We start from the raw sequence: 21,034 nt of genomic DNA, 5'->3' as shown, positions 1-21,034 counted from the left end.
ACAGCCTCCCAGGGAAGGGCTCTTCCACAGCTCACTCGCAAAGCATATTTAAGGGCGAACACAGCAGGACTGCAGCATTTTCAGATTTAATAGCAAGCCTGCACTCATCAGCACCAGCTTAGACGTGGGGCATCAGAGGCGAGATGTGGGCGAGTACATGAAATAGCAGAGGTGGACGTGATGCACAGCTGGGCACAACAACAGGACTAAAGCCCTAAGTGATGTCATCTGCAAGAAGCTAAATGCGCTGTGAATAAAAGGAGCCTGCAGCTAGTATTTCAGCCTTGCCTTGCAAGGCTATTTTTGCTTAGATTGCCAAAATGTAATTACAACTAAATCCCCCCTAACAAATACCGGAGAGCAGCAGGGGAGACTTGTATTTAAAAGGAATTTTAAGTAGCAGCCACAGTAGTACCTGATCGCAGCAGGGAAAACCAACTGTGTCTGGAAAAGAGCATTTGGTTGAGAGCTGTGACAAACAAGTGGCAAGAGCAGGAATAGGACCATGGGGTCTTGAGAAACATAGAGGGATGCCATCACAGCCCGGGGAACTGTCCTCCCTGCCCAGCCAGGTGCCAGCAGGCACAAACTGCCTGACCACTGGGAGCAGTTAGTCACCGCTGTCAGCGCGCTGAATGTTTCCAGAGACAGCCTAGGACTGACACCTTCAATGCAGAAAACAAACCCTTCAGAAGATTGAATATTTTAAACGTTTTTTTCTGTCAGTCCTGGCTGCTTTCAGTCTAGACTTCAGTAATAACAGGAGGAATTTACAATTGAAGTCATGAGGCTGAAGGTCCTGCCAGTCCCCAAGGCCGCTAATTGCCCCAGACATGTGCCGCTAGCTCTGCGGTCACCACCAAATCGGCCCAAGCAGCCCCTTCTCCTGGGGGACTGCGCAGAGCACGGCAGGCAGGAGACGTGCCCCATCTCTGGCCACAGCCTCCCCTCCCAGGCCCAATGCAAAGGCTCTATTAAAAACGAGAGGCAATTGTGCGATTCCCTAAGGAAAAGAGGAAAAGGCTGGAGCTGTTAATGAGTACAATTAGCGTTGCAGTCAAGCAGAATCAGAGGAAATAATTAGCTCTTATTGTTTTCTGTGGCATCTGAATTGCAGCCACGCCAGCTTTCCAGGCAACAACCTATCAGTGTAGCCTCACCCCGGAGAACAGAAGACAAGGGCTCACTTGCAGTCCCTCTTCTGGCCACAGCTTTCATGCAGCTACAAGCAGCAGCCTGGACCATCACCCTCTTCTGCTATACCCACTGGGGTCCAGTTTCCCAGATCACCAGAGACTTGCAACCCTCAGTGCACCCCAGAAGCATGAATGGCCCTGGATTCAGCCTTTCCTCGGATCCAGTGCAGGGCAGCACTGCTGGCTCTCCACCAACACAGCCAGAGTCAAGGCAACTAAATGACAACAAACACCTCTCTGTCCTAGTTTGAAGGAAGCTTCCATCCCTCTCCCCAACAACCAGGGCTGGGTGCAAGGCACTGCTAACCAGGGAGTACAAAGAAGGGGCAAAGACAAAGAAAGCAGATCATTTCTTAAGCAAGATGTTACATCTTTAACTCCTCTGCCCATATAATGTCACAAACACAGCAAAGTTTGGCCACCAATGGCACTTGGGATGCTTTGCTGCTTCACGTAGGTGGACATCTCAGGGGAAGATGCTTTATGGAGCTGGCAGAAGCAGGTCTGGGGCCTTATCACAGCCCAGAGAAATACCATCCCACCGATTTTTAGACAGAGCCAAAAAAAGAGAGACTGAAAGAAACAAAGAGACCCAATAATTTATTGGCAGAGCTGAAAGGGGGCATTTGAAAACCATAGGGCTGACTCTCAACTGGGAAGCTCCTCCCAGCTGCAGAGATATTTATAATACTGGTATCCCTCAGCAAAAGGCTCTGACGTTGAGGCAGAATCCCAGAGATCCTGCATACCATGTAGAGAAAGAGAGGAAAGTGCTGCAAGATGCGGCCCCAAGGGCACGCTGCTAATTGAAAGGTTGGCCTCCCACCCCACTGCTAAAAAAAAGTTTGTGTATGACAAAATCAGCCTCATTGTCACCGCTGCTGGAAGGCTTCAGATGGATCCTTCCTCCAAGGAGGAGTGTGAGAGAGTGGCCCATGAGTCCCTTCAGAGTTCGGAGGGCACTGGTGGAACCTCTCAGTGCTTTCGACATGGAGAGAGGAGCTTAGTGCCAACTCTTGTTCTCACAATGTGATTTTTGTGTTTCGAAAGCTTGAATTATCCCTGGAAAACAGAGGGAAGAAAGAGGTTAAAGGTGTGCGTTCCTTCAGATCACAGCACCCCCCATTCCACCCACCATGGCTACCAGTGTTGCCATCCCAGTACATCAATCAAATCACTGCTCGTTAAACCTCCCAAGCAGATCTGCTTTCTAATGAGAGACTTTTCACATAAGTCAACCTGCTGCTCCAGAACACTTGGAACACAGGAAGATCCCGGTTTATCCCCATTCATCGGGAAGAAAAGTGTCACCTCCTGTGAGCAAAGCATATGACAGACCCTGGAAGCCTCCCTGAAAGGATTCTGGTGTTTAAACAACTTGCAAGATCTCTTTCTTCCCAAACTTTTGTCCTCAGGGATCTTGCCTGGAGCACAAACATACTGTCAGTCCAAAATCCTCCTGCCTAAGTCCCTTGTATTTAGGCTCCTTTTGTCATGCTGTCAACAATTAGCTCTCTGGTCTCTCCTACCTTAACATAATATCTAATCTGAAGAGGATGTTTCCCTCAAGTTTAAACAGAAGAGTTTCTTCAGCAGCTTTTACTCACACGAGCACAGGCACGTGAGTTGCAGGGGCTACTGACCAAGAACGAACTGCTGGTCCACAACCTTCATTTATATAGTCTTGCAGCACATGGCAGTAACTGAAGATGGGGCAGGTTACAGAAACCTGTGTTAATGCTTACTGCTAGCCTGTGAGCAGCAGCAAGAGGCAAAGCATATTTACACATTAATAGAAAGGTGGTGTGCTTTTTAAACTCTAATGGAAATAAATAAGATTGCAATTATTTTGAGAGGATAGGTTTGGCAGCTCTGCCCATAACAGCAACAGGGCAGTAAGTTGCCCAAACCAAACACCTAAGGATGCCCAAGCATATATCACACCAAATCAGCAGAGCTGTGTTGAAGAGCAAAGGCAGCAGCTTCAGAAACAAGGTGCTCTGCATGACTGTAAAATCCTGCTTAAAATCCTGAGCTAGCACTGTGTGCTGCCAAGAGCTGCACGGTAGCTGTAACATCACAGCACATTGCATGCTGGAATACCTCCAGGAGGCGGGCTGGAGAGCTGGAGGAGCAGAAGGCTGTAAAAAACACTCTGTAAAGAGTTAAACAAGTTACTCTGCTATGACATGACAGCAAAAACCATGCTGGAGGCCATCTGCAGAAGACTAGGGTTCACCTTTGCACTTGCCAGCGAAGTAGGCTGTGCTGCCATTTGGGGAACATGATTCAGGATTCATTAACTGGATTCTGGTTAATTTGCAACAGTGGTTTGGTTTTCTACTCCATACTGTACTTTCACCTGTGCAATCTACCTCAGGAGGACAGCACACTTTGGTTAGCTCTTTCTCTCACAAGTTCCTACATTTCCTCGCCTTTTGCCTGTATCGGGGTGCCCCAGGCCCTCTGCTCATCACTACTCTCCCTGCTCAGCATAGGTAACCCAATACCTGAGAGCTAAATCAACTCTGTCACTGTTTTCCTATACACTTGGTACATTTACTCCCTTCTAAGACTGGTATTTCATGAAGTGAGCTGGTCTCCTCTTCTGGAAGGTCACTTGAATGTCATCAAACAATAACAACACTACCCAGTGCCCGTGTAACATTTTATAACCATTGATCCTCACAAAAAGCCAGATCTGTGAGGAAAGATAGATATTATTTTCACCCATGACTTCAGAGCAAGCTATGAGAACACTGCTTGCCCAAAGCTGTGGAGGGAGGTTTTGGGATCCCCAGCAGCCCCACAGAGCTCAGCTGTGTTGGAGCAGCTACATACCACCATGGGGTGGGAAATGGGCAACGTAACGCTTCCTTCCAGTGGGTTCCTCTGCTTGGCACTCATCAATGCAGCAATCTCACTCGGCTACAACCAAACACAACTCTCACCACCAGGCCTTCTGCTAGCCCTCCTTAAGGAAAGGGCCTGCCATCAGGGAAGTGGGCACTAGAGGGGAAAAACAATCTGAGCTGCAAGGCTCACAACAGCCCTGCGCTCACCTTGGCTGTTTTCTCTGCATATGGTCAGTTGTCACTACCAGAAGTAGCAGGTGGTTTCATCTCATTAGCCACAGCATTATTATTTCTAAATACAGTAGCGACTGTGTGTCCTTCCTGAACAAGCTCTTATTGACAGACTAATTTATTCCGCTCCAGCCCACTGTCAAGAGCAAAGGCACATATGCCAAGCTCCAGGCTCCTCTCTCAGTGTCCATCACATGGATGTGCTTAGCATTCATTTACCACTCCATATCTGCTTACAGTCAACCCTAGGCAACAGACCCAAGCCAAAGACATACCTCTCAGCCTCCTGGGACCAGGTCTGGGATACAAGTGCCTTGCACAAGTGCTAAGGACCCATTAGCAAAATAACACACAGCATCACCACAGAAATTGCTGTGTGAATAGAGACCATGGTGAATTGGTGAATGTTGGTGTTTTTGGTCAAAAAAAAAAAAAAAAAAAAAAAAAAAATAAATCATTTTGACCTTTGGGAAAGAGCCAATAGCAGAATGGGTCCACCACCAGGCCCATAAGGCAAGAGAACATGCCAGGCCATGGGAAGGGAGCTGGAAGCTGAGAGGTATGCCATGAAGTCACATAGGAAGAAAGATGAGGCCCTACCCTGGGTGTGACAGAGGGAGGGGGAGCGTTCGATCAGCGGCCACTGCTGTTCACCAGGCCATGAAACTCCTCCCAGGCCCTGGCAAGCCAGAGGGAAAAAAAAAAAAATGAAACAAAACCCAAAAAAAACAGCACTTCAGATCAAAGGCTTCTTAACTTTTAACGAGAGCAGAAACATTCAATGGCGTTTGAAAGGCACTTGTCTTCAGAGAGCAAGGCAATATTCTCTGATAGCCCTAGTGGATAGAAGCATCCTTAAAACCCAGCCAAACATCTGACAGCGCAAGGCAGCTTTAACGTTCTGCACAGACATGAAGCGTTCCCACTGGCTGCTGGTGATACAGCTACATTAATACCCAGAGACAGGTATGACCTTCCCAGTCACAAATGGAATATCCATTTCCTATTGCTAATAAAATAGCCGATGTTACGTCTTTCTGGAGGATTATCATGTTCCTTGGCTGGTTACACTCAGCCAGTTACTGGCCTCATGATTCACCACAAACCTGTGTATGTAGTAATCCCCCCAAAAGGGGCTTCTTTTAATGTCACATGGCATTATTACAAAATTCTTCGATCAGGTGGCAGAATCTAATTGTTATTAGAAAGTCTCATTTCCTATTGTAAACCTGCACTGTCAATGGCAACCCAGTAAAAACATTACAGCTATTTGAAATGAAAATGTTTTCAGACAAGTTAAAGGGACAGGCCTAACGCTGCATTCCCTGGTGGAGAATGCTACTGACGGACGAAGCTAGCAGACTGAAAAATTGCTGTCTGTTTTACAAAGGCAGCATACTGAAAGCCCTCTCAGGGAAAAGATGCCGAGGTTAATGTGAGCATGACTATTATCTTCTGGGATCAGACACATTTAAGAACCTCACAGTTCTCCATGCCCAACAAAACAGTGCTGGTGCCTAGAGCACATGCCAAGCCATTTACTGAACCCAGAGAGTCCCATGGAGCTGGAGGGACCTTAAAGGGAACCCAGCTCAGTCATAAACCCAGACCACCCTGCAGATTTTGCTGTTGGTATTTAGCAGCTACCTCACATCTTGTTTTCTGCATTGCCTCATCAGGCCACTGCAACACAACGGGAGAGTCCAAAAATGGAAACCCTGTATTAGTCAGCATCCGTGTCAAAACCAGACCACCAGCCTGGCTCTTACCTGAGCCTCACAGAGTCAAGTTCCCAGTCAGCATCTGCAGAAGCAGCTCTGGTGTCACATGCTCTTTCCCAGTAAAGTCATAGCCCAAATAAATAAGATACCCGTCATGTGCGCTCTGCAAGACTGTACACCACATACAGGCATTCTTGCTGGAACCCAGCAAAGAGGGTACAAGCAAAAAGCTTGTCACTGTGGTGTACAGCTTGGAAATGAAGACACTGCCTTCCCAGACCACAGGACAGCAAATCCCTCTTTTGAAAGTGCTTCAGGTGAAATCCTGAAGATCACTGACTTCAGCACCACCAGTACAAGCCTTGTGAATGGAAGAACACTCCAGTTTTTCCCAGCTTAAAACTGCTTTAGCAAAGCTTCCAAGAATCAATTAAATCTCCATAGCCCCCACAAGGCACAGGCTCCAGTAAACTACCAAGGTGATCAGGTGGTCTAAGAGAGTCCTTATCTACGGCTGGCTACATTTTCTCCTCAGTCTTCCTCCATCCACGGTAGCTCAAAATCTTCCTGATCTTGACTAGGATGGACAAGTGAGGAACAGCAATCCATGGGAGTCCCAAAGCTACATGGTACCTCTAGCTGACCCTGAGACATGAGCCCTTGAAGCCAAGGGAAACATGAGGGAGAAATATAGCACGGGGTGCTGTAGGTGAACAGGATGCTGTCGGTGAACAGGATGCTGTCAGAACACAGCTGTGCTGCAGGTCAGATGTGCAATTCAGCTTGAGGTACAGCAGTATGCTGCTTGGAGGAGAGAAACCTACAAGTGGCTCATTCTAAGCAAGGCAGTGGCACAGAAGACCCTAAATGGGAACTTTCCTCCCCAAGTCTCCCCAGACACAGCACTCTTCAAAGTCACAAGGTCAAGAAATCTTCCAGAGAAAGGAAAACTGCCCACGTCACCCAGTCAGCAAATGTACTAGACACCGTGGGCACAACTGCCTCCCTTCAGGAGAAAGTTAGGGGGAAGACAAACTGGATCTGAAGCCCTCTTGGCTGCTGCAGGTTAGAAAGCTATGCATGTCTCTAGCCCTGTCAAAAAATCTCTACCTTCATGTCCTCCCTCCAACTTCCCAAGCCTTGTATTTCTACTCTATTTCCATTGCCCATTACCACATCTTCTCTCTTCCCTCTCCCACAGTTCTCCCCAAACTCATAACTTCTGTTCTCTGCAGAAGTGACACAAAAGCAGATTATCTGTCAACACAATCAATAATTTATTACCCCCTTCAAACCAAGGAGTCCCCCATTCCAACATCCCGATAACATCATGCACACGGTCCTTCAGTTGCCAAGTCCTTCTCACAGACAGAGAAAAAGCTCTTCTAGCCAAGAATTTTTAAGCCAAGACCCTTATACATATCATAGTACTAATGACTCCAACTATCTGCTGACTTGACTGAAAAAATCTACCAGGATGTGTCTGCCCTAATGTACCTAAACTATGCTACCAGAGCAAACGGCTCTCCATTTCATACCGAACAAGGCTGCCAGTTAATTTTGTCTGGCAGAATCTTTATGACCTGTGACGTGCCAAAGGCACAGTGCCAGAGAGTCTAAGAGGTTATTTTTATGTATAGACATTTTTAGTACCTTATTGCTATACTGTCTGCGCAGCGATCAGATACTCAGTGAATTGATCCCCAACACTTAGATTATTCCCACTGAACAGATGGGAAATGGAAACATTAGCACTCTAAATAAAGTCAGCCAGAGCTGTTCTTCCACACTCATTCTGGACCCACAACTGTTGAAACTTCCCACCTTCTCCCCCACTGCCCAGAGTCAGGATCCAGGCAGGGCTCCTTTTATCCCTACCAAGTTGGAGGAAAAAAAAAAAAACAAACCAAAAAGAAGCCACTACCAGAAACTCCAGCAAAAAGAGGAAGAGAAGTCACAGCTGTTTCAAGGGACTTTCCAAATCACCATTGTGCAAGCAGCACTAGCTGTTTCCTTCAGCCACCCTCAATCTTTAAGTCCTAGCAGTTCCCCTTCAGTATTTCTCTGTGCAGCCCTGCCTCCTTACCATTTCCTTCCCCAGCTAAAAAAGGAGACAGAGAGCAGCCTACAGTGGGTGCTGCCCTCACAACAGTCACCAAGGTCTGTCCCTTCCACCACCCTGTGTGCAATCTCCCAGCACACTGATTACTCACTACGCTCTGCAGGTATGGTGTCCAGAGCAGCACAGCCTCTTTCTGGGTGCTCCCCATCTTCTATCAGAGTGTTTGGGATTTGTTCAAAGCCAGTCAAGAACTTTGTGACAGGCCTGAAAACTAATAGCTTTTAAAAAATCTAGGATATTCTCTTAGTCTGAAATAATTCTTTCACCTATCTGGCAGTATCTGTACCAAAGGCAAATAGGGAAGTCATTGTGACTTTGAAAGGAACACATTTGAACTGACCTCCTTGAAAAGAAACATGAAATAAATAAGTTATAGTCACTTCTTTGGTAAGAGACAGGCCACCAAGATAAGGAAGCCTTTTACAAAGTCACAGACACTTCTGAATAACGCATACTACGGTGATGGAGAATGAATCAATGAATCTATCATTTCAAAGCCCAGGTCTACGGAAGTGCTCTTCTATTTGCAGCACCTGGAAATATTACCGGAATTGGAGAATGGAGTGATAAATGAATTAAGCCAGCATTGCAGAGACTCAGGAGAAGAGGACAGCTATTAGATCTGGAACCTCTTCACTCTCCTCTAGCTTTTATTCCTGCTCTCAGACTTGAAGGAATGAGGGTGAAACAACGCAGCTCTCTAGAGCTGGCAAAACCGAAGGCAACCTGCTTTCCATCGACAGGCATCAGACAGCGTGTATGGGTCCCATTTGCAAACCATCAAACTTTAGACAAGGTTAACCCTGCCCACACCATTTAAGATACAGTCAAAGATAAAGATGACACAACTAGGCCAGCAGTATTGAAGGGTTCTCCTAAAATCTTGGAGATTAGCAAACAAATGGAAACTAGTGCTATAAAAACATAACAGTGTTACAGAATTAGCTGAACTCTGATGCAACAACAAGGGAGACTTCCCACAAGCACCCCACTGCCAGCTTACTGTCTCATAAGCATTGATTTTCTTGCTCAACACCTGCCACTTCCATGAGGATTTCTCTTTGTCATTCCTCACTTTTTTGGTCATTTCTCATTTTTTTGTCCCAAGAACCTTGCCCCTGCAGTTCTCTTACAGCACATACCCTTATTCCCTCCATAGGGTATCTGCTTGTTTCCTAACTAAAATACAGTCTGAGGCCATTTCCTTCAACTGCCTGCAGCAAAATGAACCCAGTGCCAGCGCTATTAAGATCAACTATTCTCATTTACTTGAGTCATCCCATTAGTTATCAGTGGTGACTTTGAAAGGAAAGGATAGTTTTATACCCTGCTCAGCTCTCACTGCAGCAGGCACTTACAAATAACTGAAGCTTTGTTTTCAGAAAAAACAGCCTTGCTTTAGAGCTGACAGGATGATCCATAAAGTCACACAGCAACCAAAATATTTCCAGACCAGGCCGCTCAGTGACAGCCTGCTGTATGGCCACAGGTCTGGTCTCTCCTGGCATACGAAGCAATGTTGTTGAATTTACCTGGGATTTCTGGGTGGTACTGCAGGTGAGAGCTTTCAACAAAGGAGATGGTCACTGATCACACAGTGATAGGTGCAGAAAAAAAAAGGCTGATAACCCCAGGCAGGGCAAAGGTGTGTGCAAGACAGCCAAGCATTTCATGCTGCAATGCTCAAGAATCAAACTTTACAGCGATTACTTCCCCTCCACCCCTCTTCCCAACTGCAGTTCACTTGCTACAGATGCCTGAATATTTTCAGTGGTTTCACTGAGACATGACCAGGACGTGGACAGCAATATTCTGCTTTCAAAAAAAGGAGGCAGTAAGAGGTCTTTTAAGAGGTCTCTCTTTTTTCCCCCCCCCCCCCTTAATTCCAAACCACAGAGACTGCCACTGTCCACAACCCACTGTCACTGCTGAACTGCGTCACCTCCAAGGTTAACAGCACTGATGAACAGACCCTATTAAGTGGTTCACTACATCCAAGTGCACCTCTCAGTCCACCTCCGAGGGAACAAAGAGAAGCCTCTCCAGCTACTGAAACAAGGTAGTCCACAAAATGTGACATATGTTCTTTTCAGGTGCTCAGCAGTGTAACATCTAAGATACTATAAATCCCATGGAATTAAGTAGAGTCCAAGAGATTGTTCTAGCTCTTCTAGCAAGATTGGAAATTAATACAGACTAGGCTGACCCTTCCACTCACTAGGATTTAGGCAGCTTGTCAATATCACAAGCAAGAGAAAGGACAAACACAGGAAAATTGCAATGAAAGATCTGCTTATCTAGCTAAATGCACAAGCCCCATCACTGAGAGCAGAAAGGACAGAATGCAGAATAGCTCCTTGGAATAGCTGTGAAGCAACAGATACTTTTCAAATGCAGCTTGGCAGCACCACCGCTTTCTGAAACAAAGGGGGCTGCAGACTTACTGACAACTCATGAAAAATGGTGTCTAAAATGAGTTAATATGAAATGCATCATCACAAAAGGAATATATAAAACCTGAAACACAGGGCTGAGGTCCCACAGTGAGGGGCATGCTAGCAATTTCTACAGAAGCGTTCATTTACAGTGTGTTAAAAGCTAATCCAGGTCAATTCACTACCTAAAAGTCAAGGTTTTGAGAAACGCCTGTTCTTTTCTTGCTAAGCGTGCTCCCTTCCCTGAAGTACAATCAATGCCAATCAAACCCTGCACATGAGCAAAGCTCTAGTGGAGAGATGCAGCCCATACAAATGAAAAATGCCACAAGCCCCCCTAGAAAGGCAGCCCTGACAAAGCCTACAGCATGGCTCTTCCATTAGAGCCTTTCATAAAACACAGCCAGAGTGTGAATATAGAGTGCTGGCTAGAAAGCCCTCCCGAGTCATAAATCACATGGTACATGCACAGCATAAGTGGAGTTTATTCATGACAGACAGTATTTCAACAGGGCTTGATAGATGGGTGAGGAGAAGGAGCCAGACTTTATGGAGGATAGAACTAGTTACACAAGAGATTCTTCATTAGTGAGAGAACCTTAATGATATGAAGCATAGCCAAGCAGAGTCAGAATGAAAGCTGGGGCTGTCCTGCTCTTCTCTGTCAATGAAACAGGCACCATCACCTCTCTACAGCTGCTGCCGCTTGCTGCCTGCTGGTACCATGCGAGAAAGGCACAAGAAGTCGACCCACACATCACTACACAGGAACTCCACTGACAAGCAGCTCTGCTCTGAATTTACACCAGTGCCATTAGGAGATGTTGGCCAACACTGCAATCAGACTGATGCAGCTCAAGCCAGGCAATGGAAAAAAAGGGTTCTCATGATCCCCTACATGGTGGAAGGTTAATTGCTTAGATCTACCTCACTAGGACACCACCAAACCAATTTCTGACTATCCCTCCTACTCACAGACAAATAAGCAGGAGACAAGCCAGCCCACCCCTATTTAAGAATTGTTCCCAGCTGTAATCTGAGCTACTAAACTTGATTCCTCAAACACCTGTTATTCTTGGACCAGCTCATTTTGCACATCAGTAGCACAAAATGAAACTTTGATGCTATGCAGGAAGAGAGGGCAGCAAACACAGCATTTACGCTGTTGCAGGAAAATAAGACCACAATATTGTATGCACCATCACTCAAGGAATGACATCTGTCAGAGCAAGGACAGTTACAAACATTGCCACAGCAGCATTCTCTGTGCTAGGAGGTGCTGGTGATGATAGCGTGTAAGGCAAAGGCCACATCATTTCCATTCTAAACTTGCTACCTGAACCACCACTGCAGCTTAGGACAGTTGGCTCAGTACACAGTTTTCCCTACAGAGACAAGTCAAACACCTCCCTCCTCCCACCATAAAGCCGCATCACCACAGTCTGCAATCTGCTACTGCTGAACAGGAGTGAAATACCCTGTTATGTGTCCACATGAGTGCTCTGCTATCTCATAACATGGACAGAGAGTCGATAGTGCCCTCTCCCGGCAAAAAGTGCATGAGAAATGTTACGGGCAAAATCATGAATACGAGATTTCAGCAACAGAAGAGGGAACTTTCAGAAACCAAAACTGCCTGGAAAAGATTCAGTTTAATAATAATTTCTCCTCCCCTTCTCTTTCCCATGTGAAACACAAGATGCCTATAGGCAATTTAAATGAGACCTCTGTATTATTGCTAGTGACCCACACTCAAAATTGGCCACAACTCAAAGCTAGCTGTCTGCTAAAAACAGGACTGATCTCACCAAACTGTTTGACAGCACACTGATGACAGGGTGAGTATGTGGAAAGGACAAGCTAGCATAATGAAAGGAAGTCATGAAAGGTACTTCCACCCTGACTACAGGTTAGATTAAAAAGCTCACTGCTCTATCAGTGTCTTAGTAATTTGTTTCACTTTTTCCAGTTACACCTTTTTAACCAATAGGACCTAAACATTGTATTGGTTTATAATAGACTTAAGAAAAAATTACATTATTCACCTCTAACTAATACCTATACGTGCGATTTTTTGTCATTCTGTAGGAAATAAAAGTCACCCTGAATGGTCTGGTATGGTAAGCTATAATAGGTTTATTTAAAAATACAGCTGTCCTCTCTGTGTACCATGATCTTCTACTCTTGTTAAAGAGCCTCTGTCACCAGGGCCTGGAAGACTTAATATACGACGTTTATTATGATTAGAAATCATTTGTACAGCACTGTAAATTCACACAGCACTTTTCCAAGACCATTTATAAGTCTAATGGCACTATAAATCCCCCTTAGCTTCCGCACTTTATTCTCCAGAATCTCTATTTATTCAAATGATCTTGTCCATCCCCCCCCACACTGCAATCTTGTCTTTGAATACATCAAGACACAGTCCCACACTGGGCTGCTCATCTCCCAGGTGACAGGCTGGGTGGATTACTGAAAAAGCCCTGGACTATATATACACTTAAAAAAAACATAGGTTTTACTATTAGAACCAAACGTCCCTAACAGCATGATAATGACACAGATATTTGGCTTTCAAAGCGCACTGGCAACAAATGCTGCTGTTTGTATTACTCTTTGCAGTGAACAGCCCTAATGCACATGAGCACTTCTTTCAATTCTTGCTATCTGCATTAAACTGCTCAAGCACGCATGCAACCAGCAGCAGGCCCTCCCCCTGCCACCACACGTACTTGATGCTATCGGTGTGTGTTTTATATTCCATGATGGTGTTGGGAGGTAGGTTGAGCACTCTTCGTAACGTATCGCGTATCCGGGCTGTTGTGGCCTGGTCGCTTGCTGTCTTGTTCCATATCGAGATAATATCCTCCTACAGAATAGCATGCGAGGGGTAAGCAGATGGTACTTTTTGTAGCCCTGCCAAATGGAAGTACATGCCAGTTCTCCAAAATGCTTACCTGGAATCGGACAGAGACAACTGCCCCACAGATTTCTTCCCCTACCATAAACTGTTCTCCCAACATTGCCAAAATGAGATTCTCCCAGCATCGTGATGCTAAGCCCTTTCGCAGACGGATAATCCATTTACCACCATTTTTGTTGGCATCATCCTAGGAAAAGGGGCAAGAAATCGATTTGTTTTCTTTCAGCTATTTTTCTGCTTCCCACAAGATAGCAGAGCCACAGACAGGAGCAGATATTGATTGGGTGGGGCAATGGACAGAATGGAGGTATTTTCAAGCAAGAACATGTTGCTTCTCCCCAGTACAAGCAGAGACAGAGGTATACTACTTACTTTGAATACAAAGTATTTGAAACAATGACTCTCAGCATTCCAGACAAAGTTTTATGCACTGAAGAATTAGTCTTTGCTAGTGGGATCAAAACACTAGAGCCCAACACCAGCCTACCAGTCTACACACAGAACTAGAGGCAAGGACCCTAAAACTAGTCCTAAAGCTGAGACTGATTCCCCTTTTGTCTAATCCCCTGTATACTTAATTCTGATTGTAAAACAGGAAAAATCCCTCACCACAGAACATGGAATGCAAGGAAAAATTTTACAAAGTGGTATTTAAAAACAAGTGAAAAGTTGATAAACACTTTCCTTCCACATTTCCACGAATGGGCTCACAAGTTGTGTTAACATAGCCCATTCTCTGGGAATCACTGACATCATCACACACCATACAGCTGAATGTTTGTTCCAGACTGTGGTGACCCAGGAAAATAACCAAAAATGAGGGGAGAGAGTAAAGAAAAAAAAATTTATGTGAAGCACCCAGTCCATCACCTCAATACTGTGATTCCACGTTGCACCTGAAACTTAAAACTGCTACAGACTCCCCTACTTTACAGAACCCACACCTGTGTCAAACAGCAGCTCCTCCTCTGTGCAGAACGCTCTGGCACTCTCTTGTACAACACTGTAGCTGTGAAATCTTACAAGGTGAGAGGGGAACAAATTCCATTCAAAGTCAGAATGAGAGAGGTAGGAACAAGTCAAAGAGGTGGTAGTTAGGAAGGGAAAGGGAAGACGGGTCTAGGACAGAAACAGAGAAGAGCAAAGGATAACTTGGAGGGGACTGCACAACACAGGACATCCCCAGCCAAATCATCAGCCATCCCCTCTGCCAAGCTAGGACACACCTCAAAATTGCTAGACAAGGCAGCCTAACCCTTCTTAATGAAACAAAGTTAACTTTATTTTAGCCTTAAAGCTTCTCTAGGGGTCAGACAAAACGAAACATTTGTGTGCTCTCAGAGACAGCAAGTGCTAACGGAGCAATCCTGAGCAAATACAGAAGTGCCAGCGTAACAGCAGCATTCACCAGCCTCCTAGTTTTCAGGTATGTGCTAAAGCCTGTACTGAAAGGGGAAAGCATCAGCTCCGGACAAACGTCAAAGCATGACAGCAGCCACATGCATGGCGAAGAATCCAGATCAACACAAGCTCTAGGAATGTCACATACTCCCATGAGATGCAAACTACTTTCAGATTAAGTGTCTTGTTTTCTAAATTGTGAACATCACACTCGAAGAATTAAGCTGTCTAGGCTTCAGTCTTTAAGCAGGGAGTTTGGATTAACTCCTCAAACGTTCCACAATGACTAATTGTCAAAAGAGAAAATGGTATTGCTCAAAATATTTCAAAGGTGGTTTAAGCAGGTTAAAGGCTAGAAATAGAACAGTGATTGGGAGGCAGATGCTGTATTGTGTGTTTTATGGTTATTGTTAGCTTGCTTTCAGGTTAAACAAGTTTCAGTTCAGTCAAGCATTTGATTTCCCTTTACCAGAATAATAATGATCTGCAGCCCAGTAAACCACCAGGGAACATTATGCTTAGTGCTTCTGACTTTACCCAGAAAAGGCACAGATGGATCCAGAAAAAGATCAGAGCTACATAAACACATACATGTGCCTACAAGAATGACAGTAAGTAAGGATTAGCCTGTAAGAGAAAGGAGCATAAACAAAGCCCTAAAAAGCAAGCAGCAAAGGGAAGGCCAGAAGCAAGATCCAGGTCCTCTTCTATAAATACAAGAAGGGAGTGGGGCCAGAGGTAAAAAACCAAAGAATCTCTCCACCTCCATCTTAAAATGGCTACAGGGAATGCTTTATAAAAATTCTGGTGTCATTAACTTGTGGACTCTCTGGTTGACACGTTATCAGAGCAGACAGCTCATGATGAGTCCAAAGAGGGTTAAACGTTTTATATAAATTGTATTTGCTGTAACTGGCTGTAAAATACCTTGCTTAAAATAACTGCCAACTAGGGTCACATATAAATTTCTTGGGACCAAGCAGCATAATTAGGTACTTCAGAGCAACGCATAAAATCCTCATATTGCGAATAGTATTGGTCATTGCTGGAAGCAGGCTGGGAACTGGAAGAATGATTTGCTGGGCAATTTTTTTTTTTTCTTTTTTAACAAATTTGGACAGGAATGAACAGAAGCAAACTAAGTGCCCTGGAAGAAAAAAATCAAATGAAGGGCTAAGTATTCTTTCCATCTTCAGCTTTGCATACAGCTGTAGGCTTTTAACCATCTGCACCTCTTCCTTCCTTGTCTGAAAAACGAGGGTTGGTTTCTTACAAGCTTTGCCAAATTCCACTTACAGAGGTCCGGCCCTTCTAGAGAAAATCCCCACACTGCTGTCACTGGACAAAGCTATAATAAAGGGCAAGTGTCCCTGTTAGGAGGCACAGAGCTTAGTTGAGGTTCCCTCCTTCTTGGGCTCCAGGCAACACTGGCCAGAGATCCTCCTGACCCATGGGTAAGGGCAGCTCTGCAACCTTTGGGGGAACGCAGCTGGTAGTTCCCTGCATCTTCCCTCCCCTCTGCCAGCAGATCACAGGTTACATGGGACAGCATTCTGAGGACAAGTTTACAGGAAACCCAGAAGAAAGGACTGCACCCAAGAGAAGCCTGGAGTGCCATTTAATGACAAGGGTCCACTGTGGAAATTTCCCTCCAGAATACTCTGGGAAAATAGCAAGGTAGAAATGAGAGCTCCAACTCACCTCCCACATGGGTTTGATCCCCTCTTTGAAAAGATGGAAGTCACTATGGCCTGTCAGGTCCCCAGGACGTACCATGTGACTGTAAAACCGCCAGAACTGCTCCACCTGCAATGACACGAACCACACAATGGGGCTGCTCAAACTGTTCACAGCCAAGATTCCTGCAGAAACAAGCTTCCCTTTCTACACCAGCTGGCCAGAGCCACTTTCTCCTCTTCTGCTCTAATTTCTTGACACAAGGGTGTTGATTATGATACCCAGACAGCAGTGGTAGGATCATAGCTTGGATGACTGTTTCTGACTGGCTCCATGACTGCTTGGAATATTCAAAAGGTGCCTCCAAAGTCACCTGGTGTTTGTCTGAAGAAATCTGGGCTAAGATAGCTGCTGCTCTGGAGGACAGTTCCAAACATATCTTGTCAATCCTACTGCCCAGACTTGCAATCAGTGTATGTGTGTCAAGTGCATCAGCTACAGCTCTCTACACTATACACATTAGCCCTGCATTAACTGCTGCTCTCTGCAATCCTGTAGACTGCAGGAGCCTCCAAATGAGACATTTTTTGTATTTAATTTTACTATATCCAGGTTTTAAGACAAATGACACATTCTGGCACTGGTTTAAGATCTTAAGGCACCATTCAGAGCTTTTATTTAAATAACTCTTACTTCCTTTTACAATCTGCCATGGTACACTTGGACCACTTCACTTTGACCAGTTTCCATTCTGGCACCCTTGTGTCTACTTCAGACAACCCAACCAGAAGGCAAGGGAATTAATTATCTTTTCTAATTCTTAAAAATAACACATTTATCCTTTCAGATTCTCTGGATAAGAAAGGATTTTAGAGAGGCTGGATCTTTAAAACAAAACAAGGCACTGGAAGAGATTATACTAATTTCCATATTTTAAGAGGACCCTACTCAGCAAGACGATAGCTATTAAGCAGATCAGTAGTGAAGCTGGAAGGGTCAGACACCATCCCAAGTACTTTGACAGAGATCTTAATGACTTGGTCAGCACTTGGAATTCTGCTCCAATCCCTGACCTCTGCCATCCAAGCAGGAATTTGCTTTTATAGCCAATAAAATTATGAACCGTGACTGAGGTGGGGTCAGAAGCAATCTATTTTTGTCACACATCCAAATGCAGTGTAGAAATTACATTCTTACACCGAGTGAATATGCCCTCTAGTGGTTAGCATTTAAAAGCTTTACAACTTCCTACTGAAAAGCAAAGAATAAATTCGCACTCAGATTTAGGCTCAGACAATTCTTTCTGAAGCTTGTTCTTCCTCCTCCTCAGACAGAATTTGGAATCAAACACAATATCAGATCTGTTGCCAATCTCTCTCCATCCTAACTCTACTCTAGCACTTCCAACCTACAATAGCACCCACAAACACCTTGCAGCAAAGAGCAGACAAAAGAACGTGAAGTTTCCGCCCTAAGGAGCTAAAACAACGCTAAGTCTACACTGATTTAACGGACTAAAAAGTTATTGCCAGATCATCAAGCAGTAGCAACATTTTTCATTCACTGAACTAAAAAAACTTGCTCACACAGGGGAATAGGAGCAGTAACTACCCACAGCGATAGGCTTAGAGCTATTCTGCCTACTCTTACCCAGCAGGGATGCAGTAACACAACCCAGCTGCTTGGACAGGCATATTTTTGCAGCCTCCAGAAGGGATAAAGGTATAATTTTACAAATTTTGACATTACAGAAGATTTACTGGTGAGCAAAATTAAGGTTTGCAGGGGAACCTGGAAAATCTGGAAAAATACTAGATTTAAAAGAAAAAAAAAAAAGGAAAAGAAAAAGAAAAAGCAGCCAACAGACTTCCTAGACTTGAGAACAGTATTGTATGTGGTGCCTCTACAATGGAGACAAGTTTTGCTCACGTATCTTGGGATCTTCATGATGGCTTTACACTGCCAGTACCATGCAACAACCCAACACTACCTTTCCAGCATATGCTCGATTTAGTCCAGAAATAAACAAGCACAAAGGAAAGGGAGGGCAGTTTGCCTTTTAATGAATTTCACTGCAACACCAAACTGCACTTCAGTCATCACTGCCAGACAGACAACGGCCCACCAGCTGTTTGTAGATATAGCACACCAGATGCTTGTTCCAAACACAGTCTTTGTGGTGGAAATAGAGGCAGGGGGAAGTGCGGGGGGGTGACTGTACAGTCTTTGTTTCACACCTACATTGCAGCCAGAAAAGCTGTTGCTTTCTTCTCTTGCTTACCTGTCAAGTTCTGCTCCAGCTAGCAGATTTAAGCTGCATGTGAGTTATTTTAATTTTCTATTGTTACTCCATTTACCACCATTACTGCAGGCACAGAAGTCTAGCACAGGAGAACTGCTTAAGACATGTCACCTGCTGTAGGTAATTCAAGAACTCATACGTAAGCCATGGCAATTCACCCACTCTCCTCTGTTCCTGACAAGAGCACAGCCTGCACGTGCATACACCTAGCACACAGGCAGTAAGGCAGCTACATGACCACGCTGTGCCCAAGTGACACAAGCACAACAGGGGTATACTCACGGAGGCAAAGGTGCCAATCTGTTTGATGTTCTGTTCGTAACTCTGTGAGCTGGTAGGCCTCCCAGGTGTTCGTCTGGAGTACCAGAAGGTGTAATTATACTGCAAGGGGTGCTCAGCTGGCCCTGGGACAACAGCCTGCAGAACAGAAAAGCTTGTTTACCCCTCATACACTCTTCTAGAAGGGGAATGGGGAAAATTACATTCACAGCATCAGAAGTTCACATTCCTGCCCTCACAGACTATAAAACAAACAACTGATCCTCATTTTTACAGAAAAATTGTTTTAAACTGTTAATTGTCTGAAATGGACAATTAGGCTAACAGCAGTTGACTATTTCAAAGCATATTAGAAATTTGCAGTGCAGGGATGGCTGTGGAAATAACAACTTAAGCTCAGGAAAGTGTCACAAAAAAGGCAATCCTCACAACTATTAGAGGCAGTATTACTAAATTTTCCTTTAGTCCTTAACTGTGCCCCTCTCAAAGGAAAAAATCTAAAAGCAGAATAAAAGAATTTTAATTTTTTCAAATTAAATAAAAAGACATTCTCCTTCCCTGGGAAAAACTAAACCCATTTATACTAAACCATGATTCAAAAGCAATTATAAACGTTTGGTGTCACCAACTCCCTTAAGCAACCAACACCCTAACACTCCGGGAGGATTAGTCTTAGAACTCGTTATGTCAGCTTTGGCAGAACGCATAGCTAGCAGTGGGCAGTAATCATTTTTCAATTTCCAAAACACCCATTTCTGATTAAAAAGACTTCTAATGAGCATAAAAGAGGCTAACAAGAATTCACTACCCAAGAGTCAAAACTGATAGGAAAAAAACCTAAACCCAAAAGCCCTTATCTTGTATCACTTGATATTGTTACAAGAGTTACTAGGGCTTAAATCTCTACTCTCCTCTTGTCTATGGGAAGTTTTTAAGGATTGCATTCCTTTAGAGAGAATAGTTTTCCTAAGCGCAGGATAAAAAAAAAAAAAACAAAAAACCCACAAACAGGATGGATGTCTTCTTAGCTAGGCTACACTACATATACAAGACCCTTCTGAACAGTTATTCCAACAGCACACAAACACAGCCTGGTAAAGCAACTGCAAGCCACTACTTCCCTGTCAATCAGTCCTTCCTCCACATCCTCTTCCAAACAAAATTTCTGGGGAAAATAAAGCTTTATTTCTCATTTCTATTCAAAAACCTGGCAGAGTACTAGCTGCATTTGTAAAGGGAGCATTCATCCCTCCGTTTATATACCTCAAAAAGCTACATCAAATTATCCACATGCTAAGGTAGCCCTTTGGCCTTCATTACAACAAGTGACAGCGCACTAAGCAACCACGACCCACCAACACATATTTTCCTTATCCTTGGATTGAGGACTGACCCTCTAGCACTCCCACATCATGCCCTAGCGGTGGAATGCAGATGCTACCACCATACCTTCCTCTTGGTAGTACTCTGTGGTTTCTCTCGATCATTCTTTTCCTTCTCACTGTCTTTCTGTGTGTTATTCTCCTCATTCTGGTCATGGTCTCCACTATCATCATCTTTCAATCTGATAAAGAAAAAAGAACAAAGGAAGTGAGTCTTGCATCTCGCAGCTGAGAAGTTCCAGTAGTCTCTGCTTCAAAGCTCCCCCGTGGTACAAGGGCCATCAGCGTTTGTACACCTACGCTTGACAACCCACGCAGTAAGAACTACTACTACTGCTTTGCACGCCCAGAGCCCATCACAGGCATCTTCACCACACACTTTTAAGCAGAAGTGAACCAAATGCCTTTTTAGAACAAACTCAAGCAGCTCGTACTAGACACAGATCTGCCATAGAAAACCCCAACTACCGCCAAGATCCCTTACTGCCCGGGGGCAAACGCTGAAAG

General features: G+C 44.6%; 1 protein-coding gene across 1 annotated transcript; it reads right to left on the bottom strand.

Annotated features, from left to right (window-relative positions):
• Window positions 1-1,775: 1,775 nt before the first annotated feature.
• EIF4E2 (eukaryotic translation initiation factor 4E family member 2) lies at window positions 1,776-20,727 on the bottom strand. The gene is made up of 6 exons (XM_026854951.1): window positions 20,595-20,727; window positions 19,149-19,283; window positions 16,589-16,693; window positions 13,521-13,673; window positions 13,296-13,432; window positions 1,776-2,258 (listed from the first exon to the last, which is right to left on the bottom strand). The coding sequence occupies exons 3-6, from the start codon at window positions 16,661-16,663 to the stop codon at window positions 2,219-2,221; spliced, it is 405 nt and encodes a 134-aa protein (XP_026710752.1). The 5' UTR covers window positions 16,664-16,693; window positions 19,149-19,283; window positions 20,595-20,727; the 3' UTR covers window positions 1,776-2,218.
• Window positions 20,728-21,034: the final 307 nt, after the last annotated feature.

This window comes from Athene cunicularia (assembly GCF_003259725.1).
Source record: "Athene cunicularia isolate RWA chromosome 9 unlocalized genomic scaffold, athCun1 chr9_part1, whole genome shotgun sequence".
Lineage (NCBI taxonomy): Eukaryota > Metazoa > Chordata > Aves > Strigiformes > Strigidae > Athene > Athene cunicularia.
This window is presented reverse-complemented; position numbering and strand designations above follow the sequence as displayed.